The sequence below is a fragment of the Micromys minutus genome (assembly GCF_963924665.1).
Source record: "Micromys minutus genome assembly, chromosome: 10".
In the NCBI taxonomy this organism is placed as follows: Eukaryota; Metazoa; Chordata; class Mammalia; order Rodentia; family Muridae; genus Micromys; species Micromys minutus.
The window spans coordinates 55,742,340-55,769,660 of record NC_137979.1 but is presented as its reverse complement, the minus strand read 5'-3'; the positions used below and the strand labels follow the sequence as shown (position 1 = coordinate 55,769,660).

General features: G+C 40.0%; 1 protein-coding gene across 5 annotated transcripts in view; it reads left to right on the top strand.

Annotated features, from left to right (window-relative positions):
- Positions 1-25,395, top strand: part of LOC308425845 (ABC-type organic anion transporter ABCA8A) — a 67,154-nt gene extending 41,759 nt beyond the window's left edge. For 4 of the 5 annotated variants that reach the window (XM_080923420.1, XM_080923416.1, XM_080923417.1 and 1 more), the window contains exons 23-39: positions 314-421; positions 2,135-2,341; positions 2,996-3,109; positions 4,977-5,096; positions 10,733-10,798; positions 11,618-11,709; positions 13,174-13,294; positions 15,189-15,309; positions 16,763-16,854; positions 18,749-18,909; positions 19,358-19,433; positions 19,531-19,625; positions 20,077-20,196; positions 20,417-20,557; positions 22,856-22,935; positions 24,172-24,227; positions 24,653-25,395. In XM_080923420.1, coding sequence (XP_080779546.1) covers positions 314-421; positions 2,135-2,341; positions 2,996-3,109; positions 4,977-5,096; positions 10,733-10,798; positions 11,618-11,709; positions 13,174-13,294; positions 15,189-15,309; positions 16,763-16,854; positions 18,749-18,909; positions 19,358-19,433; positions 19,531-19,625; positions 20,077-20,196; positions 20,417-20,557; positions 22,856-22,935; positions 24,172-24,227; positions 24,653-24,751 — 1,869 coding nt within the window. In that variant the 3' untranslated portion in view covers positions 24,752-25,395. The remainder of the gene's footprint in view (positions 1-313; positions 422-2,134; positions 2,342-2,995; positions 3,110-4,976; positions 5,097-10,732; positions 10,799-11,617; positions 11,710-13,173; positions 13,295-15,188; positions 15,310-16,762; positions 16,855-18,748; positions 18,910-19,357; positions 19,434-19,530; positions 19,626-20,076; positions 20,197-20,416; positions 20,558-22,855; positions 22,936-24,171; positions 24,228-24,652) is intronic. The other variant, XM_080923419.1, reaches the window with a different exon arrangement.
- Positions 25,396-27,321: the final 1,926 nt, after the last annotated feature.

Genomic DNA, 27,321 nt, shown 5'->3' with positions numbered 1-27,321 from the left:
GACACAATATGACAATAATTATTTAAAGCCTAAAATATTGATCATATTTAAGCATCAGCCTAAACATTAGAGTTTTAATTTCATAACAAACCCCTGTTCTCATTATTGCTTTCCATTTTTAAAATCATATCATGTAGCTTCTTTCAATTGTTTACTTATAAAATTGAATATATTAGCAAAATCTATGTTAAAAATTGGATTAGCATGCAAGGAGGGGGAAACCTTAAAACAGACACAAGACAATATTTTAGGTTTTGATGTTTTGAGCAGTGTAATACAATGATTTTCAACTTTGCACTACTTTCATTCCTAGGATGGAAGCTACATACAATTTGATTACATGGCTTATCTTTTCTTGTGGATCCTACTGATGGCCTGTGTTTCTCCCTATATTTCTATGACCAGCATTGATGACTATAAGGTAGTAAAAAAAATGGAAACTTTAATTAATTTAAATAATCACAAATTGTTTATAGTGTGATTATAGGGCTTCCCTTTCATTTGGTGTGCAGTTTTATACACTAAGCACTTGATTAATATACAATTGTGCTTTATAGAAGCGAAAATTAAGAATGAACTAAAGGAAGGGAAAAGGAAAGAGAAGGGGAGGATGAGCAGAAAGACCATGAGAAAGGAAAATTTGAGATAGATAAAAGCATCGTTTGGTTTGTTTCCTTCTGAATGATGGAGACATGGTGATGAGACTTGATCCCCTAAAACTTAATGTTTTCAGTGGAAGACTGGATGAAATATGGTATAAAACTTTGAGTTGTACATCACACATATCTTCCTGGAAGTAGCTCATGGAACACAGAGAGGTCTCAGGCAGCACCCTAAGGTCTTATTAAACTAGAGAAAGAACACAGAATCCAATAGAGTGACTGGAATTTGCTTCTAAGCATTCTGTCAATGCAGGAATTACACAGAGCAAGGGCAGTAGAACACAACACAGGGGTTGCTGGGAATGCATTGCCAAGACTGAGCTATGTATGCATAGAGTAGAACTCTGTGATGTCAAGAATGTACAGATCTCTGAAAGATGGGCGTGTTTAAGAAGTTATACAATTGCAGGCATTTGTCAAAGGATCGAACTTTGGAGCAAGACTTATCAATTGAGAACAGTTCCATAAATGACAAAGAAAATGAAAGAAGTAGCAAATAGGAAAAGTTAACTTGATCAAGGATTTAGCTAAAAAAATGAACATGATGAAGAAAAAATGTAGGAAACATATATATATTTATATAAAACTTAACTTATATATATAATATATATATACTTCTATATACTTATATATATACATATACATGTATGTGTATATGTATATAAGAATGAAACAAGTCAGGTGAAACTCTTGTAAGTACTTAATGTAGCTGTATACAAAAATAATGGATGTGGCTTTTAGGACAAACACACAGGTGAAAAAAAGAATGACCTAGAAGAATAGACAGTAAAACTGAAGTGCAGAAAGAAAAAATTTAGCTCTAAAAAATAAGCTGAGCTTTAATGATTCAAGGAACAATAGTAAAAGTTCACCATACATTTAATTAGATTATCTAAGGCACTAGAAATGACAGAAAACACACTTGGGAAAAAAAAAACTTTTATGATTTTTATCATTTGGTGGGCTTTTAAACTATGAAATTTAGTGAAACATAAAATACAACATATAATTCATATATATTACCATGAAACACATTAATGGCTTTAAAAATGAGAAATGACAAAGCTATCTGAAAGTACCATGCAAGATGCAATTACTTACCGTGTTTTAGTCATTCATTTCCATTGGGAATAAATCAACGTGACAATTTTACATGGAAGAAACTGGTTACTTTCATTTGGATAGGTGCTGAATTGTTTTACCACTGAAGATCAACACTCAAATGGGAAATTTTCCTTTGAGGCATTAAGTCAATCTTTAATTAATTGAATTATTGCTCTGTCAGTAACTCGGATAGTTTACTGTTATTAACTACAATAACACAATAGGACAAAATTTTTATTAGTAACAATAGCAATTTTGATAGAGAAGCTTTGTAATGATCCATGTCCCTTAGGCTGTATAGTGCTTAATCACTAATAATGAATAACTTGCTTGGTTATTTTTCTATATGTTTCATATTTTTATAAAAGCAATATCCATTGGTGATTGCTCTTCCTTATCAGAACAGAGCTCAGTTTCAGCTGTGGATTTCAGGGCTCCCCCCATCTGCATACTGGTTTGGACATGCTCTGTTTGAGATTCCAGTCTACTGTGCACTCATTTTATCTGCCTGTGTTGCATTCTATGCCTCGGCCCCTTCAGAGATTGTGTTCACAGCTGGAGACCTGTTTATTCAGGTAACTGACACCATCCCGCAAACAACTATCTTTGAATGATTCAACCCCCAGTGAACAGTAACATGTAATATACCATTTTTAATATTTTCCATTTCTATTATAATAGTCTCTTAATGTGTGTTTTGTTTTTTGGACAGGGTCTAACTATGTTGTCCTAGCAGTCCTAGCTGATTTTGAAATCATGGAGGTCCTCCTAAGTGCTAAGAGTAAACTCTGTGCCACTGTGACTGGCTCCCCTGACTGCTCTGTCTGTGACATTCAGTAACACTGGTTGCGTATTGTCATTTTGTCAACCACACCTTCTCCCCCAGAGAAAACCTTCCGGTAATGCCGTGCCAGAATCTGAGGTCCTACACCGTGAATGCAAACATCCATCGGCAAGACAGGAGCTCTCAGAGCACCTAAAGCATTCTTACCATTTCAAAGTCATCTTTTTTTTGCATTAATTATTATATGTAAACTTTTGCTTGCAGACAACTAACAGTCACCTCCCCCCTAACTGTTTGTGTTTGATGCCTCTGCTGAGCAATGGCAATCCCTATGATATTAAATCGTCATGAATGAGGGAACATGAAGACACTGTTTCACAACATGAGTACATTCAAATGTTTTCACATTCCACAGAATTTATCCTCAGATTCCTATTGGTTTCAGATTCTCTATGCTGGTGGCTATGCTGTGTCGATCATTTTCATGACTTACGTGATTTCATTCATTTATCGCAAGGGGAGAAAAAATAGTGGCATTTGGTCACTTTGCTTCTATATTGTAAGTATGTTTGCTGTTTTTATTTTTCTGACAAATTTTCACTAGTTCCATTATATATATATACATATATCTAATGTATATATAATATATATGTATATGTGTGTGTGTTAACATTTACCTATTTCCATCTTACTTTCTTTAGAGGTAATAGAATTAGTTGTAGAATTATAAACGTAGGTATTATTTTGAAATTCCTTTTAGGAAAACGAATTAACTGAGTAACCAAGCTTACCAAGTTTTCAGAAAGCTATAAATACTGGTAATTAAAAAATCCAAGACTTAAATCTGATTGCTGAGAAAGTCCTTAAGAATCATTTATTAAAATCTTCACTTTCTAAACTTAGAAGGAGAATATATGTAACTTCTATGTATCTATTCTAGCATTTATGTTTTGAGCACCTTGATTACATTACTGTCTAATGAATACTTGATTTTCTGTGTGTACTAGAGTCTGAGATGGTTGAGGGAGAAACTGTACATATTACATAGTTTTTTCATCCGATGAGTTAAGTGAGAATGAAGCTCCTCCCCGGTATTTTGTATCTTAAACTCTGGAGGGCTTGATACGCTCCAGCATTAAACGATGATGAGCCTGTATTTGACCCACTGCTCATAATTTAACTTTATTCAGTTTCATTGCAGCAGTCACGTATTTCCACAAGTTAACAAAGACACAGACATAGGGCATATAATCAGAAAACTGAATATTGAGAATTATATAGGTAGATATAGGTATGGATATGGATGTAGATGTGCCCAACAACTGAATAAGAAAAGCCATAAGCATGCATATACAAAGCAGACATTAATCCCTGAAAGAGATTTTCTAGTGATGATATATATATATATATATATATATATATATATATATATATATATATTCTGAAGATATGATTTTATCTAGAAAACAAGGCAAATAGGGTAAAAGCTCAAAAGGGTCGAAAGGCAGACCTATCCAGTGGAACGGTAGAAGCCGATGGGATGTCTATACAGTAGGATGCTGAGCACAGGCATCTTGTTAAGATGGAAATAAGGATAGATCCACATTTCACCTCGCATGATATGCTCACAGGTTCATCCAGAGGCATCTGTGATCTGTTATGGGGAAACTTAGAAGCTTTTAGAATGCAAATGCAGCCAGAGACAGTACTGTAACATCAGAACGAATCGAATAGTACCACAGAAGCTTCTAGAAAAGCTCTGCCATCCCATTGTTTAGAAAGGAAGACTTAAGGTAGTGCTGTAAAGTTTGCACCCGTGGCTTCTTTTCCATCCATTTCAATGGTACTCAAAGGCATGTCACATAATTAATAAACTTATCAATATCTCTGAGAATATACTTCTACAAAATGCAACTCTGCTCAATACAAAACTTTTTCTCTTTGATTTTTGCCTATAGCTTACTTGTTAAATCCCCAAGTAATATAACTACTTTATTTTTGTTCCTCTGTGATTGAAACTGGACATAAACTCTTTTGTCTATACATCAGATCCCATATTTGTTCAGCTTTATCCAATTTCCAATGCCAACCCAAATGCTTTTAGCCAAGTCTAGGAAGAAATGTTTATGATAATGTTAATTTTATGACAATGAAAATAAGATTAGAATAAAGTGAAAATACATTTAATGTTTGGTTTTAAGATTTGTGTGTGTGTGTGTGTGTGTGGTGTTCACAGGTGAAGGTTCCAGAAAAGAGTGCTGTGTTTCATGGAGCTGGAGTTACAGGGAGGTGGGAATTACTAGTGTGTGTACTAAACTCGGGTTTTTTGTAAGAGCAAAACATGGCCATAAAAGGCAAATCATCCCATAGCCCCTTCCACTGTGTTTTAGAAAGCCACTAAAAATGTGTATTTCGTTTTCTTCCAGGCTTCTTTCAGCTCTATGTGCTTTATGATTATTGATTTCTTTAAAGACACTGTACTGTTTTTTGCTATTGTACTGATTCCACCTGCTACACTGGGAGGCTGCATAATATTACATTTTCAGGTAATAAATGTGCAATATTTCTGTAAATGTCTCAGACTAGGGAAGCCATTAACAAAACTTTGTCTTGAGGTACAAATATATATTATAAAGACTGAATATTTAAAGTAGTTTAAGATTTTCATTATTTTCCCTTTTTAAATTCATTTAAAAAATTACTTCATATCCCTGTGATGGTTTGAAAGTTTGGCTTCCATAGATTCATGTATTTAAATGCTTGGCCATAGGGAGTGGCACTATTAAGAAGTGTGGCCTTGTTGGAGAAAGTATATTACTGTGTAGGCAGTGCCCAGTGTAGAATTCCAGTCTCCTTCTGGATGCCTTCAGATAAAGGTGTAGAATTCTCAGCTTCTTCTCCAGCACCATGTCTGCCTGGATGATGCCATCCTTCTACCATGATGCTAATGAACTGAATCGTTGAAATTAAACCCCAATTAAATGTTTTCCTTTATAAGAGTTGCCTTAGTCATTTTGTCCCTTCACAGCAATGGAAATCCTAAAGCAGAAATTGATATCAGGAGTGGGGTTTTTCTGTGATAGTCATGGCCATATTTTTGTTTGGAGGAGTGTAAATTTTGCAACTTTGCATTGGGAAAGTAGTGTAATGCTTTAAATGAATCTTAATGGGCCATGCCAGTAGAAGCATGAAAAACAGTGGTGCTTAGAATGACTTGAATTGTGGTGTTCTGGCTCAAGAAGATTCAGAGGAGAGGCATTTTAGCGTGTGGCTTTGTGACTATTCTGATATTTTGGTAAAGAATGTAGCTGGTTTTTGCCCTGTCTGAAGAGTCACCCTTAGGCTAACATTAAGAGATTTAAATTAATTGCATTCTTATAAAGAATGTTTGACCAGACACAGCAAATTGAGGAATGATAAGTACAGTGTATATACTTAAATATATTTAAAGACTAAAGGGGGCCAGGAAGTGGAATGAAGCTAAATTCTATGTTCAAGGATATTAAGTTGAATTAAGCAAGTGATGACCTTGAGACAAGATCCTACCCTGCTAAAATTATTGTTTGTGTTTGTGGCTGAACGAGACAGAATCATATCATTGTTTTCATTCGGATTTCAGGAGATATGATTGTGTGTTAAATTGTCAATGAATAGATTGTGATGGTCATTCTCAGTTGTCAACTTGACTATATCTACAATGAGCTGTACTCCAGTCTGGAGGGCACATATATGATCCAGATTTTGAGGTTGGAAGACACAGGCTTTGGATCTGGATCTTGATGTGGAATGATACATGCTTTTGATCCACATCAACATGTCTTTAATCAAGATCTTAAGAGATAGTGGTCATAATAATAAAGATCTTGTGAAAAGAAAATAAAGAAAGGCTTGGGTCTACATGTGGTGGTAAAACCCCTTTAATCCCAGACATCCAGATCAGATCTTTGAGTTCAAGGTCAGTCAACAGAGCAAGTTTCAGGACAGCCAAACTTAAACAGTGAAGAAAATCATTGAAAACAGAAAGCTGGTGATGAAGTACAGAGAGGACCATATCCCAGCCCCAACAAGCAGCAGATTTTGCTGGCTTTGGCCATGTGACTCTGGCTTTAGAGCCAGTAATAGAAGTGGTAACTGGGAAACTGATGACTGTTAGCTAGAGTGAAATCTTCTGGGAAGTGTGTTCTGAGAGCTAAAAAAAAAAAGTTGCGTTCCAGAGACATTGAGCTGGCATCTGAAGTTGGTAACATGAAAGAATCACCCAGATTCTATTTTGAAGGCATAAAACAGTCATAGAGAGCAGCTGAGGCTCAGAGCTGTGAGAGGCCAGGAAAGGCCATTTGTGAATGCATAGTCTCAGTGGCAGTTAAACTAAACTGAGGGGTCATGAGCCCAGAACTGAAGGGGTCATGCAAAAAAGTTAAGGCTTGCACCATAGCAGAAACCTATAAGAGGCTATTGGTGCAGCCTAGTTTTATCAGAAGACCCCAGAGTACTGGAGATGCAAGGCCATGTGATGACCATCAAGAACAGCAGTAGCAGTGGAACAAAGTGGTCAGAGCTTAGCATGCTAAAGAGAGAAGAGCTGGAGAAGTAATCTAAGCCCTTTGAAGGATTCCAGAAGATCATGTGTGGAACTCAGATATTGGAACAAGAAGCTGTGAAGTTGAAGTTGCCTTGGAGACCCCAAAAGGTTATAGATGCAAGAGCTGTGAGATGCCTGCCAGAAAAGCTGCTAGAAGAGGGGTGTAGATCCAGTCTAAGAGAAAGAAGTGTGCTTCAGTCAACATAGCTGAAAGGAGTTGGACTTCAGACATGGAGATACAGAGTTTGGAGCTTGCTGGGCAGGTCTTTTGTCTTCTATGGTCTAATACTTCCTCAGTATGATGTTTCTATCCTGTGGTGCTGGAAGCATGTGATCTGCATCTTAACTTTGATTGAATGTGGGATTACAGTTAAATGCTTGCATGAATCTCAGAAGAGACTTTACACTTTGGACCTTTGAATATTGAGATTGTGATAGACTACAGGAAGCTTTGAGGATGGATTAAAAGCATTCTGCACTATATTATAGCTGTAAGCCTCTGGGGGCCAGGGAGTGGAATGTGATAGTTTAAATAGGCTTGCTCCCCCCCCCCCCATAGATTTATGTGTTTGTATGCTTGGCCTCAGTGAGTGGCACTATTAGAATAAGTGGCCTTATTAGAGGAGGTGTAGACTTGTTGGAGGAAGTGTATCACTGTGGAGGTGGAATATGAAGTCTCCTATGCTCAGGCTCAGCCAATGTGTAGAATTCAACTCTTCTGCCTACCTTCAGATAAATATATAGAACTCTCAGCTCCTCATGCAGCACCATGTCTACTTGCATATTGTCATGTGTCCTGCCATAAAGATAAGGGACTGAACCTCTGAAACTACAAGCCAACCCCAATTAAATAGTTTCCTTGATAAGAGTTGCCTTGGTCATTTTGTCCCTTCACAGCAATGAAAATTCTAAGACAATCCCAGTATCTTCTTTCTTCCATTCACTCCTTCCAGTCCCTTCTCACCCCACCCCCTATTCTCCTGTCCTTCCTTTTCTTGCTCAGAAAAGGAGAGGCCTCCCATAGATATAAACCTACCTTGGCATATCATGTTGCAGTAGGACTAGGTGCATCTTCTCAAATTGTGGCTAAGCAAGGCAGTCCACTTAGTGGGAAAGGATTCAAAGGCAGGCAACAGAGTTAGATACAACCCCTGCTCCAGCTATTAGGAGTCTCACATGAAGAAATCGAGCTGCACATCTGTTATATATGTGCTGAGGACCCAGATCCATCGCATGCCTACTCTCTGCTTAGAGGTTCAGTCTCTGTGGGCACCTATGGGCCCAGGTTTGTTGATTCTGTATGTTTTCTTGTGGTGTTCTTGACCTCTGTGGCTTCTTCAATCCTCCCTACCTGTCTTCAGTAGAATCCCCAGTCTCTGCCTAATGTTTGGCTGTGGGTCTCTCCATCTGTTTCCATCAGCTGATGGATAAAATCTCTCAGATGATAGCTATGCTAGGTGCCTGTCTACAAGTTAAGCAGAATTATATTAATAGTGCAGGGGTGGGGATCTCTCTCACAGCAAGGGTATCAACCTGGGTCAGTTATTGGTTAGCTATGCTCTTAATTTCTGGTTCATTCTTACTCCTGTACATCATGTAGGCCAGAAAAATTGTAGATTGAAGGTTTTGTGGCTGGGTTGTTGTCCTGGCAAGGGAAAGACTTGCATGACAAGAACTTCAAGTCTTTAAAGGAAGACATTAAATAAGATAACAGAAGAATCAAATATCCCCCATGACTTCTGGATTAGTGGGATTACAATAGTAAAAGTATCCATCTTTTGAAAAGCAATCTTGAGATTCAATCCAATTACCATCAAAATTCCAACACAATTCTTTACATATCTTGAAATAACAACATTCAACTTCATATGGAGAAACAAAACATTGCCGAAATAATCCTCTACAATCAAATAACTACCAAAGGCGCTCAAGCTGAACTACAGAGCAATAGTAATAAAGCCTGCATGATATTGGCATAAAACTGGACAGGGTAATCAATGGAGTCAAATTGAAATCCCAGAAGTAAACTCACATGCCTATGGACATTTGATTTTTGGCAAAGAAGCAAAAACTATACAATGGAAAAAAGAAAGCATCTTTTAACAAATGGTGCTGGGTTAAACTGGGTGTCTCCATGTAGATGAATACATATAGCTCCATATCAACAAACCAAATAACATAATTGTTTAAAAATGGGGCACAGAGCTAAACAGAACTCTCAACAGAGGACTTTCTAATAGCCAAGAATCCCTTAAAGAAATGTTTGAAATTCTTAGTCATCAGTGAAATGCAAATCAAAATGACTCTGAGATTCCATCTTGTACCTGTCAGAATGGCAAAGATAAAAAATTCAAATGACAGCACATGTTGGTAAGGATGTGGAGCAAGGGAACATTCCTCCATTGCTAGTCAGAGTGCAAATTTATACAACCACTTTGAAAATCAATTTCATGGTTTCTCAGAAAAGTGGGAATAGTTCTACCTCAAGACCCAGCTATATTACTCCTGGGCATATGACCAAAAGATGCTCCAATATCCCACAAAGATACTTGCTCAACTATGCTCATAGCAGCTTTATTCATAACCAGAAACTACAAACAACCTAAATGTTCCTCAGCTGAAGAATGGATAAAGAGTATGTGGTTCATTTACACAGTAGAGTGCTGTTCAGCTATTTAAAACAAAGACATCATAAATTTTTCAGGCAAATATATGGAACTGGAGGATATCCTGAGTGAGGTAACCCAGTCCCAAAAGGGACATGCATGGTATATACTCACTTAAGAGTGGACACTAGCCATAGAATACAGAATAATCATTCTATGCTCCACAGACCCAAAGAAGCTCAGTAACAAAGAAGACCCAAGGGAGATGTTTGAATCTTACTGAAAGGGGGAAATAAAATAAACATCTGGAGTGGATGGAGGAAAGAAATTTTGTAGGGGGGAGGTAGTGAGAGGATCAGTTGGGATGAAGTAGGGTGAGGTCAGAGAAAGAATATGGAGAGAACTGGAATCTGTGAGGGTGCATCTCTGGGAATAGCTAGAACCCTAAAACAATGAAAAATTTCTGAAATCTATGAGGGTGACCATAGCTAAGACCCTTAACTGTGGGGAGTATGGAACCTGAAATGGCATCTCCTGTAACCAGAAAAGGTTTTCAGTGGAGGAACAGAGACACCAACCAATCAACTTTGCTCACAGACCAGGTGTATTCCCTAAAAACTAGTTTCCCTTTGCTTCTTAGAGGTTCTAAGTTTCCCGTGGAGGATCATAGGAAAGAGTAGAGCATCACCAAGGGGCAATGGGTACAGGAGGGGACGCTGCTGGGAGAAATCCTGTCTCCTCTGTTCCCTGGATTCTCTCAGTAGCTGATCCTTAAACACTGAATGTTATCCTTTAGAGAAAAGCTGCATGGTTTCCAGACCATGAGAAGAAGAACAGGAACCTCTAGTTACATACTTAACAACTGATACTTCCTTTGTGCCCATGAAAAATCGGGGGAAAGACTACACTAGTAGAGTTGATCAATGGCCCAATCACATTTACATAAAAATTATCGATCATAAAACTTCATGTTTGATTTGTTCTTTCTTTGCAGAATCAGAACTTTTCCGAAACTCCTTTTGAACCAGAAAGGAACTATTACTATCTGTTTTTTCTAACTGTAAGTATCCTTCTTGTTCAAATATTACTGCACACAGAGACACTCTTACCTAAATGCTGCAGGATGCTTTCTTGTTTGGACTTTGGGAAAAAAAAAAAAAAAAAAAAAAAAAAAAAAAAAAAAAAAAAAAAACAGTTCTGGAAGTCAAACCAAGACTTGTCCCTGTGACACAAATGTCCTGTCACTGTTCAACAACACCCTAGCCTTAGCATGAAAATTAAGATTTTTTATGTAGCCAAGTCCCAGAAAAGCAATATGTTTCTAAGTATAGAGGCATTTTTAAACAAAATAAATTGTACCTTCCAATTCTAAAGACATAGTTGAGAGTTGGGGATGTGGCTCAATGGATAAATTGCTTCCGTGTAAGAGTCAGGAATAGGGTGTATATCTCTAGTATTTACTTCAAGCTGGGTAGGCACAGCATCTCTGAATTAGAGATCAAGGACCCATAAGCTAGTTAGTTAGCTAGATTGGCATACCCAAGAAGATCTGGGTTCTAGTGAGAGATGCATACTCCATTAATAAGTGATTAAGAAAGACATCTAATTTCTTCCTCTGACCCCCACATGTATACCAAATAAAGGGGTATTTTAAAGTATAAAGTTCAGAGCATAATATAATGTAGGACAATGTGAACACTTGCATTGTTTCTATACAAGGAACTGTAATTCAGCTTGACTTGTTTTGTAAGCTGATGAATGGCTAGTTCTTGCAATTTTAACCATTCTGTCCCATATACACCTGTAGAAGGCTGCTTGCAGTTTGCTTCTGGGGTTAGCATTTGGTATTTCTAACGGAGAACATTTCTCTTTCCCCTAGCCTTTCGTTCATTTTGTCATCTTCCTAGTTATTCTTCGATGTCTGGAAAGGAAGTTTGGAATGAAAACAATGAGAATGGATCCTGTCTTTAGGTTTGGAGAAATTACATGGTTTTGTGTTCTTTGTTGAACAATTTTTGCATAAAGGCAACATACAAATCCTCATTGACACCCAGTCTATGAGGTTATGATGAAGAGACAGCTATGGAAATTATATGATTAATCAGAACAGGGGTTCTGGGTCTTAAAGATGATCGTCATAACCATGGTCAAAACATGTCTAACATACCAGAAACATAGGAAATCCAAGGCTTCATCTGTCACTGTGTGCAAGGGAGCACCAAGAATCACCACATGCAGCAAGCTTAGTATGAAAGACAACTGCTTTGTGCCCTGGAGATCTGAGGGAACACAGTCAACACAGAAAGTCCCATGGGGTTAAAAGGTGGGAAGGGTTACAGCAGAAACAATAACTCTTGCTGATGGAGTGAGAAACCTTTCCCATGTGTTCTGCGCATTTTCTATTAACCTGTAATAGGAAGGGAAATGGCATCAAGTATCCAGGAAGCTTGAAAGTAAGTATGCTTTATTCAAGCAAGACTCAAGAACACAACTAGACGCATATTACTCCTTCTGAGTCTTCATTAATTCTTGGGTTCTACATTTGGAAATCACTAACTTGTATGCAAGAGTGGAGTGGCTGAATGGATAAAGGTACCTGCCACCAAGACTGATGAGCTGAGATCAATTCCCAGGTCCTACATCTTGGAAGGAGAGAACAAACTCTTGAAAGTTGTTATTTCTCCCACCAACACACACCAAATAAACAATTAAATATATGTAAAAGCAAACAAATACCCAGAAAAAGAATCTCTGCTTGACGGGGACTTTCCAGTTTTGTCACTGTGACTCTCAGGTCTTAAAGCCCATCTGTTCTCGCAGAAGGATAATGGTTGGCCAGCCTACACTCATACTAGTGCCATCTTTGTTGTAGAAAGTTGGATAGAAGAATCAAGCTTTGACACATCACCTATGACCACAATGAAAAGGGAGTGAGGGAAGAGAGCCCAAATTATCTTGTCATAAACAAGTGAGCTGGAAGAGAGAGGCAAGGGTTGCTCTGACACATCCCAAAGAAGGAGCCGTGTCTATTCATATAGTGAGAACTGATTTTGGACATTCTGGTTCACCACTCTACAAACAATTTTGACAGTGTCCATAATTTGTATTACTTTATTCCCAAAGTACTTATTCCATAAAACGTGACATTATTTTTTTTGCTAATCTATGAATATAAAGCTGTACATTGAGGTTAAAAATAATGTCTCTGTTATAAAGAGAATTAACAATAGTGGAGAAACAATGATTACTTTACTTGGTGCCTCTTTGAACACTAATTTTAGGGTAAGAGGGGAATGGGATATGCTGACAAAAAATGGATGTTTAACAGACTTATTGTTTATCCAGTGGTCTCCAATAAAAAGTTATAGAGGACAGAACTAGACCCCAAGCTATGGAGCCCAGGGATTCATTATTAATTGTTTACTTTGTCTATAGAATTTCTTCAAGAAGTGATCGTGTGTTTAACAATCCAGAAGAACCAGAAGGGGAAGATGAAGATGTGAGCCTGGAAAGAGTGCGGACAGCAAATGCTTTGACTTCAGTGGACTTCCAGGAGGTAAACCTTGTGAAGCAGCATATAGCAGAGGTGTCTTAACCTGTTTGCAGTTAAGGAATGTGTTCAAGAGCTCCACTTTAAAAGAAGGAACACCTTCAATTGCTTCATATGTAGCACTTTCCCTGAATGCACAGTGACAAAGCAATCATTGGTCGGCCAATGAGGAAGCAATTATTGATCAGTCATTGACTTGTTCTTGTGCTCAGGGACGAGCAGCCCTGTTCTTCAGAACATTTGTGTTCCTGGAAAAATCTTTACTGTGCTTGGTCTTTCTTGAAAATGTGAGGTGCTAAGATATTCCACCCAATGATTTCATTCATGCTTAGATTTGGTCAAGACAGCTGCATGCGCTTGGCTAACAGACGATTGCAAGCCAGTTCACAAGAGCTGTCTTGTTTGTCTGATTAGAAGGTGAAAGTAGAGAGGATATGTAAAACATGAGGTCAGACTTCACATTGGCCGCTAAAACTTTTATTGTTGGAAGTAGTCATCACTATGACAACTTTGGCTGTCCTTGTATGCAGCCGACACTGGAGAATGTAAGTTTACCGGGCTTTCTGGGTTCCTTAGATAGCATGCAAGTTTCTTTACTTAGTGTTCTATAATCAAACACTCCCACAGATTGTCCCAGTCAGTTTGTTTTCTTTTCTTGCATTAGGAGCTATAACCCTTTTGGGGGTCTCTCAAACACCAGTGAGTATATTTAACTACTAGATAACCTTGCCATCATTACATTCTGCATGACTGACACAGAGGAAATTGGAATGCCACTTTGGGCTTCTTAGACTCATTGTTAAAATAATTTAAGACTGGGCTCAAATGGAAACTTAAGGACATTTTTTAAAATACATTTTAAAAGAAAACCCATCAGAAGCAAACTGCAAAAACCACAGCAGCCGTACAGAAGAAGAGAGTGGAGGGAAGCAATTTTAAGTTTCCATGGAGATAAGACACATGGTGGATGAGCAGCCATATTGCAGGGAGGGAGGGAGGCTTGAGCAAAAGAACAGGGGAATCCAACAAGTTGGAAGGAAAACCCAAAGTATTAAGGAACACATGCTTAGAAAAGAGAAAGGAGGGAGAAACAGAGAAGTTCCTCTTTCCCAAACAATTCATAAAATTTGGCAGGTTTAGGGCTCTCACACAGCTGCAAGCTGTACGCTCCTGTAGTAGGAGCAAGAATTCTGGGGTGTGTCAGGGGAGTACAGCATCTGTTAAAGAACTAATTATTACACCTATCTCTTTAGCATGGCTTAAGATGAGGCCAACCTCCCAGGGGTAATGGGCAAAAGACCTAGCCCAACTGGGATGTTGAGAGATTCTATTCTCTTAACAATAAGATAGTTCACCCTAATGACTATAACCAAACATATATAAATGCATAGCACCTGCAGTATAATATTCAAGATGGTTTGCAGCAGATAGAACAGTATATCGCATAAGGTATTCTTCTAATAAAGTAAATGATTAGAACTTAATCACTGTTTTCCCTTCAGTAGAACAAAGAAGTCTAGCGAGGTGTGAGACTGAGTCTCTTTGAGAGCTAACAATTCACCTTTAAATGCAAGACAATAATACAATCATATTACTTTAAAACATGATTAGAGCCAAAATTAAAGGGTTCTGGGTAAAATTTACAGTTGAAGATGCATCTCAATTTTCTTAAATATTACTAAACATAAGAAAATGATGTCTTGCTATGATCCCATGTTAGTGTGAAATGTGTTCTGGGAGTGCAGAACATTTGTATATTGGACATCCATGGGTTTGCATAGATTTTAGGCATACTAATTAAAAATTACTGGAAGAACCAAGGCCAAGCCACACTGGTTTTGAGAGTCTATGTGTAGATTTATGCTTATAATGACCATTCACTGGCATGACTCCTTTGTAGAAGCCGGCCATCATTGCCAGCTGCCTTCGCAAAGAGTACAAAGGAAAGAAGAAATGCTTTGTCCTTAAGAGCAAGAAGAAGAAGATAGCCACAAGAAACATCTCTTTCTGCGTTCGAAGAGGTTGGACATGGGTTCTAGCTCAGGAACATTCTCCAAACCTTAGCACCCCTGTCCTTCAGTTGGCGTGCTCAGAAACTGTTATTTCTTCCTTTCATAGTAGGGTGACTGTTGACTGCTTCTTTCTTGACAGAAATGAATTTTTCCCGTTGAATAGGGGCACAGTCACACTGGTGTGAGCATCTCAAGCATTCTTTGTCACTAAACCGCTTACAATACGGTCTTCCTACTCAATCACTGTTGCCATTGCTCCCCTAATAGCCAACACTGTTTACCAGGGAACTGATCTACATAATGCTATTCTCTACCATAGGGCAAGCAGAACCTATTTGCCAACTTTGGTCTCTCTCAGTCTGGCACAATATAACTGAGTCTTTCCCCATCCTGTAGCTCTGGGCAAGTAGCTGTGGTTAAGACCAGTTGCTTTTGCAGAGAGCATGCATTTGGTTGTCAGTACCCACATGGTAGCTCTTCACCCTCAGTAACTCCGGTTCTGAGGGATCTGATACCCTCTTCTGACCTCGGCTGGCACCTGGGACTCCTGTGACACACAGGCATAGATGCAGACAAAACACACATATAAATAAAATAAATTTAAAGTGACAAGTAAAGCTACCTATTTTGTATGCTGGTTTCCCATCTTGCCAATCTCACCTCTTTTGTGGACTTTAAAAACACTTTCTATGTGTAGAATCATATAACAGAGATGATTCAATTGTCTACCTCCCTGTCCATAGTTTTTTTTTTTTTTTTAATTTCTTATATAATGGCTGTGGTTGAAATTTTTAGTACTATATGAAATAGGAGTGACAAGAGAGGCCACCATCTTTTCTTTAGATTAGGACAGGTTTTTAATTTTCTTCATACATTACGGTGTTTACTGTACGATGTAGTATTTCATTATGCTAGAGCATGATCCTTTTAAAGATTTGTTTTGTTTTTAAATATGTGTACTTTGTGTGGGGGCATGTGCACTTGTGAGAAAAGATGCTTGCAGATCCCTAGGAGGTAGAGTTTAAGAGGTTATGAGATGTTTGCTATGGGTACTAAGAACCAGGCTTAGGTTCTCTACAAGAGCAGTAGACCCTCTCAGTGCTGGGCCTTCTCTTGCCCTGCATATTTCTATGGCTCTTTTAAGATTTATTTATCTACTTTATGTAGGTGAGTATACTGCAGCTCTCTTCAGACATACCAGAAGAGGGCATCAAATTCTATTAAAGATGGTTGTGAGCCACCACGTGCTTGCTGGGAATTGAACTCAGGACCTCTGGAAGAGCAGTCAGTGCTCTTAACCACTGAGCCATCTCTCCAGCCTTCTACGGCTCTTTTATTCAATTACTTTCACTTAAATGACAGTTAAAATATAAAAGTGCACTGTAGGCCCATTGCATAGCACTGTCACTTGGAGAAACCTGTAATAGTCACTATTGTTACTAAGGTATCTTCTTTTCCTCAGGTGAGGTTGTAGGATTACTGGGGCACAACGGAGCTGGTAAAAGTACATCGATTAAGATGATCACTGGAGAAACCAAACCAAGTGCTGGACAGGTAGGTAGATGAAAGATAGTATCTTCTCCAATGATACCCAGATGGCAGCTTGAAAAACATTATTGTTCAAAGTTTTAAAAATATTATACTGAATTACAAATTCTCACTTTAAACAACACAGATACTTTAATCATTCAATGGGAATTTTAAACATTCTGATAATCTTATGTGTATGTAATTTTATTATCTTCAGCACCCTTTAGCTTTTCTCTTCTCTCTCCCTCTCACATTAAGATCCCTTTGCTCTCCAAAACCTTCCCTCCAACTTCATGCCTCTTTGTGACCCATTGAGCTTCATTAGTGTTGCTTGTGTGAGTGTGGGCATGAGCAACTTATCAGTAGCTACACCACTGAAGAAAACCGATACTTGCTCCCCAGAGGCTATTAATGGTCAGTGATGGATCGCTAGGGCCTCCTGTGCTTCTCTGCCATCCACAATGAAATGTTGCCTGGTCTAGTCATATGTAACTCTTGGGTAGGTAACAGCAGTTGCTGTAAAGTCATGACTGTGAAGTCCCTGTCCTATTCAGGAGTTCACGGCTCTCCGCCCTCATCCTATGCCTTTTCCATTCTTTCTGCTTCTGCTATTTCAGTGTTCCCTCAGCCTTGGAAAGGGTGACAGATATCCTATTTAGTTCTGAGCACTTAAGAATCAAGACTTAGTGTCTGCACCAGGTATGGATCTCATCTTGTTGCAAAGGGAACCTTCTTTGGCCAGCTGAGTACATCTCTGATCTCTGACTGTAATCATAAATGCTTAGCAGGCATCTGGGAACGCTCTGAAACTATTCTTTTTCCCGTGAGTGTATTAAGAAGGAATGTTATTCATCTTCGAAATACTAATTATTATGAAAACCTTGACAGATTCTGCTTATTGGACCACATAATCCACTAATTATGATTTTAAATGATCTTTATAATTAATGTCAGCATGCTACTGTTCATCTTCATGAAGTGCCATCACAAATTCATAAATCTTATACAGTTATAAAAAATTGTGTTTTTTTTTTCCCGAATCCAATAAGGTGCTTCTGAACACCATGTGTGTAAAGCAGAATTTCTTGCCAGCTTTTCACTTGTCTCAGAAACAAAGTGGCCAGACAAACAAAGTTCTGACATAACCATGAGAGGTGATCCGAGGGAAGAGAGACAGGTCATTCCCTTTCCTGCCATTCACAGGACAGATCTGTTTTAGAACGTGTTCAAAGGAAGTCAGAGGTCTGTGTCATGTACCAGAAGAGGGTGTCGGTAGTCAAGCCAGAGAGGGAGAAGAGAGAGGGGAATATAATGGTCACACATCCCACTGTAAGGGGGAGAAACTCACGTTCACAAGTCCCTCTGAAGACGCAGTGGAGCGAAAAGTCTGAAGCAGGTTTCTGCAATGTCCACGGCACAGGCTACCCTAGCATGACTCCTCATTTCTAGATACAGATGCCACACACCACCTTTAAAGCAGCTTTAACTACTTCAATGACTCACCCGAGCTGTGACTCCGTCATCCTCATTTTCCCCCTGAGACTGTCTTCCAGTGAATCTGTGTTTACTCATTTGCATTGATTGGCTGGTCATCAGGACCTGGGGACCTTTCTGTCACTGTCTACGCAGGTTTGAGGTTACAGGTGTAACAGTGCCGCACCTGTAACATGGCTGTAGAGTTGGATTCAGCCTTTCTGCTTCTGTGCCTAGCATTTTTCTCTAGCCATTTCTCCAGCCCCTTCCCTGTGGGGCGTCCTTTTAATATAAGCCAATTTGGCCCCTTTGCGCACACCTGAGTCTATATTTGTTCTCAGGATGAATCCTTCCACCTTTCTAAGATTATCACTGCCGTCTGGCAGCAAAACACTCTGGGGAACAGTCCAGAGGTTCAGCCCTAACGGTGACCTTTTATCCATAGGTGCTGCTGAAAGGGAACAGCACAGGGGACCCCCCGGGGTTCCTAGGGTACTGTCCTCAGGAGAATGCTCTGTGGCTCAATCTGACTGTGAGGGAACACCTGGAGATATTTGCTGCCATAAAGGGGATGAGGAAAAGCGATGCTGCTGTGGCCATTGCAAGGTACACAGGGGTCATTGGCTGCACTTGCTCGCTTCTGTACCCCGGATGATGGGGAAAAGGCTCATTCACAGTAACTGAGCAACAGCCACTCCTATTGCTTGACTAGGCGGGGTCGAGAAAGCATCCGGTCTTATTCACTTTGACTTTAAGGGTGAAGGGGAAATGGAAGTGGTTGGTATTCAATAGTAAGTGACTGAGTGCACTTTAAGCATAAACCAAATTGCAGAAGTGTTTGAACACTGTACTCACAATCTAAAAACAGGAACATGGGTCTCTCTCGGTCTCGGGGATCACAACCTTTGTCAGCCTGACCCTGCTGAATGTTTCAGTGCATTTCTTGAACCACCTTCCTGGGTCCCACTCCCCAGTCTTGGCGAGGCTCACTGCCCCACCCTCCCATCATCTCTCTTCACGGAGTGGATGGTGATGTTCCCCTGTCTCTCTTCAGGTTGGCGGACGCGCTCAAGCTGCAGGACCAGCTGAAGTCTCCCGTGAAGACGCTGTCAGAGGGAATGAAGAGAAAGGTATAGGCAGGGGGAAGGGGGAAGGGCTTCGAGCATACCTGGGGGTGGGTGGGGCTCACTTGAGGTGATGCCACATGGGCTGTCTCTCTTGTTACAGCTGTGCTTTGTGCTGAGCATCCTGGGAAACCCTTCTGTGGTGCTTCTGGATGAGCCGTCGACTGGGATGGACCCTGAGGGGCAGCAGCAAATGTGGTGAGGAGATGCTGCCGTCATGGTTGCGCTGTAGCTGATGGGGAGTTCATGGTTTTTATCAATATTGTTAGACAAACAAAAATAAGTGTGGCCAACACCATCCGGATCCCCCACAATTATTATTTTGGGGAAAAAGACATACAAGCATTTCTTGATGTTTACAACTAATTTCGTTGAAGGAAAAATAAGCTTCGGAGACTGGAATCCTTGTTCAATCTCTAAACCATCCGTTTCCACTCAGAATGTTTGCTCTCAGGTATCCTAAGTGTTTCCTCATGACAGCCTCTGCTGTGTCACCCGTGTTTCTCTAGCAACCGACTTGACAGTTCTCTTCCTCCGTGCGTCCATCTTGCTTGGTCTGCACTGGTTATTTCTCATCTCTGCCATGTGACATTTTCTCAGAAGAGCCGGAGGACTTGTATTCATCACAGTTCTTCTCTTGACAATATAGGCAGGCGATCCAGGCCACCTTTGCAAACACAGAGAGGGGCGCCCTCCTGACCACCCATTACATGGCAGAGGCTGAGGCTGTGTGTGACCGCGTGGCCATCATGGTGTCTGGAAGGCTAAGGTAGGTACCTGTTTTTATCCCACACCCGTCCACTCTCTAATAATCCGATGAGACAAATTCGTGTTTTAGGCAAATCAGCATTCATGGGTAAGAGTTGGAGGTGTCACTTCCCTACTTAACAGCGAAGAGACTGAGTTGGGTGACCCAGGGGCAATCTGCGCATGCTCACAGGCACTATTTCCCACATTGGCGCTGTGCTTTTATAATGTATCGGACCCAGGTGTATCGGATCCATCCAGCATCTAAAGAACAAATTTGGCAAAGAATATCTTCTGGAGATGAAGGTGAAGACCCCCACGCAGGTGGAGCCCCTCAACATGGAGATCATGAGGCTTTTTCCCCAGGCTGCTCGGCAGGAAAGGTAAGCACGGTTTCCGGGGTGCGCATGTGTATGTGTGGTGTGTGGGTGTTGGTCTGTCTGTCCATGCACATGTGCGTACAAATGTACACATAAACACATAAGCTCCAATGCATACGCATGCATGCGCGCGCACACACACACACACACACACACAGATTCGCACACATACCCCCCCACACACAAATGCTATAGGCCACAAGTCAGTGTTCCTTACTTCTGTCTTGTTTAAGACAGTGTCACAGTGTCTTTCACTGAGCCTGAGCTAAGCATTTTGACACACTGGTTTGCCAGAAAGCTCTAGGGAGAACCTTGTTTCTGTCCAGCTCTCTCCTACCCCAAACCAGTGCCGGGATTAGCTACATCCAGCTTCTATGAGTTCTGAGTTATAAACTTAGGTCCTCACGCTTGCATGGCAGGCACAGTCCTGGCTGAGTCATCACCCCAGCTCACAGCTCCTGTTTCTGACGTAGCAAAGTACCCTCACTTTTCCCGGGATTTGTTTGGCTTGGTCATGTTTACACTGTAAGAAAGGGTCATGTTTACACTGTAAGAAAGCCTCAAAGGGGTCACTGAACTGTGGGTACTGCTTGAAGTTTACTACAGAACAGAGGGCTGGTTGTAAATCTGAGGTCACATGGGTGTGGCCTAACTATGTGGCCGGTTCTGTTTATGTATTGGGTTATCCAGTTGTTATCCTGATCATTAAAAGTAAGTGCCATTTTAAGCAAATCAATATTCTTGAGTAAAACTTGGAGCTGCCATTTCCTCCTTTTTAAAATTATTGGATATTCTCTGAATTTCCATTTTAAATGTTATCCTTTTTCTCCCTACTCTCACCCCCTCTCCCTCCCCCTCTACTTGTTTCCATGAAGGCGCTCCCTCTCCCAACTACCCTCTCCACCTCAACGTTTTGATATTTCCCCTACACTGGAAAAATGAGCCTTCACTGGACCAAAGACCTCTTCTCCCACTGATGCCAGACACTGCTATCCTCTGCTACATATGCAACTGGAGCCATGGGTCTCTCCATGTGCACTCATTGGTCGCTGTTCTAGTCCCTGGGAGCTCTGGAGGGTTTGGTTGGTTGATAATGTTGTTCTTCCCATGGGTTTCAGACCCTTTCAGCTCCTTCAGTCTTTTCTCTAGCTCCTTCACCGGGGACTCCATGTTCAGTCCAATGGTTAACTGCAAGCATCTGCAACTGTATCTGTATGAATCTGGCAGAGCCTCCAAGGAGGCATCTATAAGTACTCACTGGAAGAAATATAGGGGCAAATAGAGAAGCAGAGATTGAAGAAAAGATCATTCCGTGTCTGCTTCATCTGGGAATCCATCACATATGCAGCCACCAAACCCAAACACTATTGCTGATGCCAAGAAGTGCTTACTGGCATGAACCATGTCCTTACCTAACAGGGGGGAGACTATGAATTGGGTGTGGTGATGCATTGGCAACCTAAGCATGGTCACAAGTGCACTTCCCACATTTGTAATTCCTACTCCTGCTCCAGATTTATTGGATCAACCTAATGCTTAAAGAGCAAATTTGTCAAGGCACATCATAGGATCACACTAACTGTATTTCACCAGTGTCTTTACTAATGGGAGCTTCGTGCAGACACAAGTAAGATTATTGCCACAGAGCTGACTGGTGACCAGAGCACAACTCTTTTTTTTTTTTTATTGCATGTTTGTAAGAGCCCTAATTCTGTATAAATTATCTCACACAAACATAATCAATAAACACCACTGGTGAAATAGAATGCCTCGTAAATGGAAGGAAATAAATCCTTTGGAGTGAAATCAATCTGTTCTGATTATATGTTGACAGTAGATAGTTAAATATATGCCTTACCAGCAATTGACGAACTCAGGGCCCTTCTGAAGAAAACGTGGTTTTCTCTTCATGTCCCCTTTGTGTGAGAATAGCAAGGGGAGGAGGCGCCTAAGTGTGGACTCTGTACTGAATTAATAGGTTCCTGTTGTGTTTAGAACTTCTAGAAAGCCGTGGGGTGGTAAAAGGAGCATATGTTCCATGTTCCCAGTTGAGACTGGGTGGGAAAAACCAGCCTCGAAATGTTGCCTAGACCACATGGGTCCTTCCAAGGAACCTGAGATACCGAACCAATTCTCATCTGTCTTTCCTTGCCTTCCTCCTTGTCAACTGGACTGCTTCGGTGATCTTAGTCTCAGGGATTCAATTACACCAATGAGTCTTATTTATGAAAGGAAATGTAATGGGTGCCATATAGTTGAGCCACATGCATAAAGACCAAACTAGCCTCCCTTTCTTCCCAGGTACTCTTCTCTGATGGTCTATAAGCTGCCCAGGGAAGATGTGCATCCTTTATCCCAGGCATTCTTCAAATTAGAGACAGGTAAGAGACTACTTAAGAGATCTGACTCTGAGATCAGATACTTTCAAAGTGTAAAAGAGCCTGCCGTGGAAAGAAATTGGATCAGAGCATTCGGGGCTAATTCTGAACATTCAGAGTTTCTTTTGAAATACAGAGTCAGAAAACTAAAGAGGTTCGCCGGTTCTGTACGAGCATATGCATGGCGAGACTTGTTGTTTTTATTTCTGTTTAATTTTTTTTTTTTACTGTGCACATAGGATAGTACAAAAAGTAAGACAGACTTCACCATAATTTGAAGATTACATTATTTTAGACCTAAAACTGATTTCACTTTAGAGATCATATCAAAGGAGTATAATTCTAAAATAAATTATATTTTGTTGTCCCAGGCCAATAATGACCTATAAACTCATGTATACGTGTGAATAATCCTGTATACAAAGGTGGGCTTGAGTGTAAATTAGAACACACTATATTCATTCTTTGAGCAAAACTTTGTATTGTCTGTCCTGAGCTAACTCAGACAAGCTTGGTCTGCTTGTCTGAGTCATCCCAGGAGCTCTTTGCTTTTACTGCTCACTGCCTTTACTTGCCTGTCGCCTGCCCTAGTAAGGAAGAGACAGCTACCTCCAGTCCCATTGATATCTTGTGGCTATATCCAAAGCTGTCTTGATGTATGCTCTTCTCATTGTCTAAATTCAGCACCTAACCTTTCTGAGACACGTGATCCTTCACAGCATTCCTAAGATTAACATTATTGTTTTGATTCTTTTGAGATTTTTTTTGGGGGGTGAAGCATCTTTCCACTAAAACCCTGCATACCATTTATCATGACTTGAACCACCCTTCTGTCTAAATTGGTTAAACAGAGAATTTTCCATGCTGTGGTAACGTTTTAGATAACTTTTGACTTTATCTCTGTGTCTGTCTTTTCTGTTTTCCAAATTCTCTTCCCCCTCACAACCTGCTTCTATGACAAGCCTAGTGAGTCAATGGCTCCTATTCAGGGGAGAACGTGTTCTAGGCATCACCGTATCCCAAACTGCATAGCATGTGACTGTAGTGCTGGCTCCTTCGCTGCCAAATCAAAGAAAACCTTGTCCATATTTCAGTTGTGCAATGTGTTAAAAAAAAAAAAGGGTGACAGTTCATTTAATGGTTCTCTGCAATCTGCTGCTATTCATGAACTGTGATGATTTAGTAAACATGCAAGACTTAGCATACAAGAGTCCTGACACATGTTTTTTTCTTATACAGTTAAACAGAGCTTTGACTTGGAGGAGTACAGCCTCTCACAGTCCACCCTGGAGCAGGTGGGTCAATTTCAGGGACTTTTGTTCACAAACATTAAATGCATGATCTTTGGATTCAGACAAGAGAAGAGTCTTGTGGCTTCAGTTCCATGAAAAGTGTGGAGTTCCCCCCCCCCCTTGGGATATGTTTTCATGCTCATGTCAAAGAGATAGACATGAGTTTATTCCAGGTAAGTCATTAAATTTGGTATTGTTATTTATGTGCCTCTATGGAAAGACAGTCTTTTGCCAAGTGCAGCAAGTCAACCACAGGCAGTTTGCCCTTGTGAGTGTACATTGTCTCTTAATCATCAGAGTATAAATTGTCTGATGCTCTGAATATAGTTGGCTATTACATGGAAAAAGATGTAATGTGATCTCTCTCTCTCTCTCTCTCTCTCTCTCTCTCTCTCTCTCCCTCTCTCACCCTCCTCATCCCCCTTCAGGTGTTCCTGGAACTCTCCAAGGAACAGGAACTGGATGGTTTTGAAGAGGAACTTGATACCTCAGTGAAGTGGAAGCTCCTCCCACAAGAAGAGGCTTAACAATGAAAATTTTAACTATGGCTGTCTTTTATTCTCTAGTTGCTTAAAGTAATTTTGTCTTTAACTCTAGCTACATATCCATTGTGGATGAGCATTCCATTTGACCATGGAGATAGAAGGTGCTGATTACATCATGAGGATACAGCTCTTAGGAATGGGATTAGGATCAGGAAAAAAGCCATTGAACTGGCTCACTCTCTACAATTGTGTGTGTGCATGTGTGTAATATTGTCATTTTAAAATGCATTAGTTGCATGCATTCCTGAGTTTAACAGTGACTTTTCAGCACATGAAGGTTACCCATCCTCTTTTCTGTCCTATCTCAGCATTGTTCCCTCAGCACCCTTCATAGCCCTTTATGTCCTGCAAATTTCCATATTTTGTTTTGTGTGTATCCCTATATATAAGAGAAAGCATATACTTCTGGAGTTTGCATTTGCCTTAGTTTGTTCTACACGGTGCCATCCAACTCCATGTATTTTCCTTCAGATGACAGGATTCCTGTCTTTGTCACAGGTTAATGATACTTCATTGTATATAGATGTTACATTTCTTTTGACCTTCCTTTGTTTATGGGTTTCTAGCCTGATTCTTAATCTTGCATATTGTAAATAGTACCACAATAAACATGAATGTGCATGCAATTCTTTTTACTGTCAACTCATCTACATACACACATGATTGGAAGAAGCAGATCCTATCTCCGGATACTTTTGGCTTGGGGAGGATTTCTACCCTGATTTTTTTTATAGTGGCTATATTATAAATACACATTTCCACAAGTCCTATATTGCTTTTTCTCTGAAATTTCATCAGCAACTTTAAAATGTTTAACAATAGCTATTCTAACTAAGATGAAATATATTCTCATTATATCCTTGCTTTTTAGGTTTTTATCTCCCAGGAGGTAATAATTAATTTTAAAACATGTTTATTAGCCACTTGTGATTCTCCTTTTGAGGAATGGCTATGCAATTCTTTACTCATTTAACTGGAATACTTATAGGTCAGATGTATCTTTTAGTCCTTTATGTATCAAAGATGTTAATCTTACAATGAATGAAGAGCTGGTGAATATTTTCTCCCACTCTGTGGGTTGTCTTTTTGCTTTTGTGACTGATTGCTTTGTATAAAATTGTGCCTTCATTGGTTTTGGTCAACTTGACACAAACCTAGACACACCTGGGAAGAAGAAATCCTAATTGAGAAAGATGATTTCATAAGATCAGCTTGTATATAACTCCATGACATTTTCTTGATTAATATTAAGGTGGGAGAGCCAAGCTACCTGAAAACAGCCCTGCCTGGGAAAATGGTCTTGGGCAGTTTTTAGGAAAAAGCTGATCAAACTATGAGAAACCAACAAGCAAGCAGCATTCTCCGATGGCTTCGGCTTTATTTCCTGCCTTCCAGTTCCTGCTTTGAGTTCCTACTCTGATGCCTCTCAGTGATGGAGTGCTACCTAAGAGTTGTAAGATAAAATAAACCCCTTCCTCCCTGTGTTGCTCTTGGTCATGGTGTGTAGCACAGTGTTGGAAAGTGTTACCAAATTCATGGGATAGTGTTGTGATAGAATAGACCTTGCTGTTTGGGGGAGGATTGTGGGAGGAGTTTAGAACTTTGAGCTAGACAATCCATTGATTTTATAGACTGTTATGGGACCATGAAGGGCAATGCTAAGAGCCATGTACATAATAAAGCTCTTTTGTGGACTTTCTAGCAAGCCTGTGTGGATCATGTCTGCTGGGGATCTGAGGGTCTGAAAGAACAGGGTAGACTACAGTCTATCGACATAGACAACTTTATTTTCATCTCAGTTATACATGATGAAACAAAGAAAGCAATGACCCAAGGAAGGTTATTTGGACTTATTTGGACTTAAAAAGGCATGATCAAAACCAACCTGTCTTAGTCAGAGTTTCTATTCCTGCACAAACATCATGACCAATAAGCAAGTTGGGGAGCAAAGGGTTTATTCAGCTTACACTTCAATATCGCTGTTCATCACCAAAGGAACTCAGGACTGGAACTTAAGCAGGTCAGGAAGCAGGAGCTGATGCAGAGGCCATGGAAGGATGTTGCTTACTGGCTTGTTTCCCATGACTTTGCTCAGCTTTCTTTCTTATAGAAACCAGGTCTACCAGCCCAGGAACGGCACCACCCACAATGGGCTGGGCCCTCCCCCCTTGATCACTAGTTTGGAAAATGCCTTATACCTGGATCTCATGGAGGCATTTCCTCAACTGAGGCTCCTTTCTTTGTGATAACTCCAGCATGTGTCCAGTTGACACAAAACCAACCAGTACAATTGACCCCTTGTCAACTTGACACTCAAATCAATATTAAGCTTCAACCTTTACTTTCTTGTTCATCCCTAAGATCTAGATAACCTTGAGAGTCCTACAGTCTTTACCAATTCTTACATTTTAAAATTTCAATATCTTTAAAATATTCAGTCTCTTTTAAAAATCAAAGTCCTTTTACAATTTAAAGTTTCTAAACTGTGAGCTCCACTTCTTCCTTCAAGAGGGAAAGATATTAGGGCACAGTCACAGTCAAAGCAAATTCAA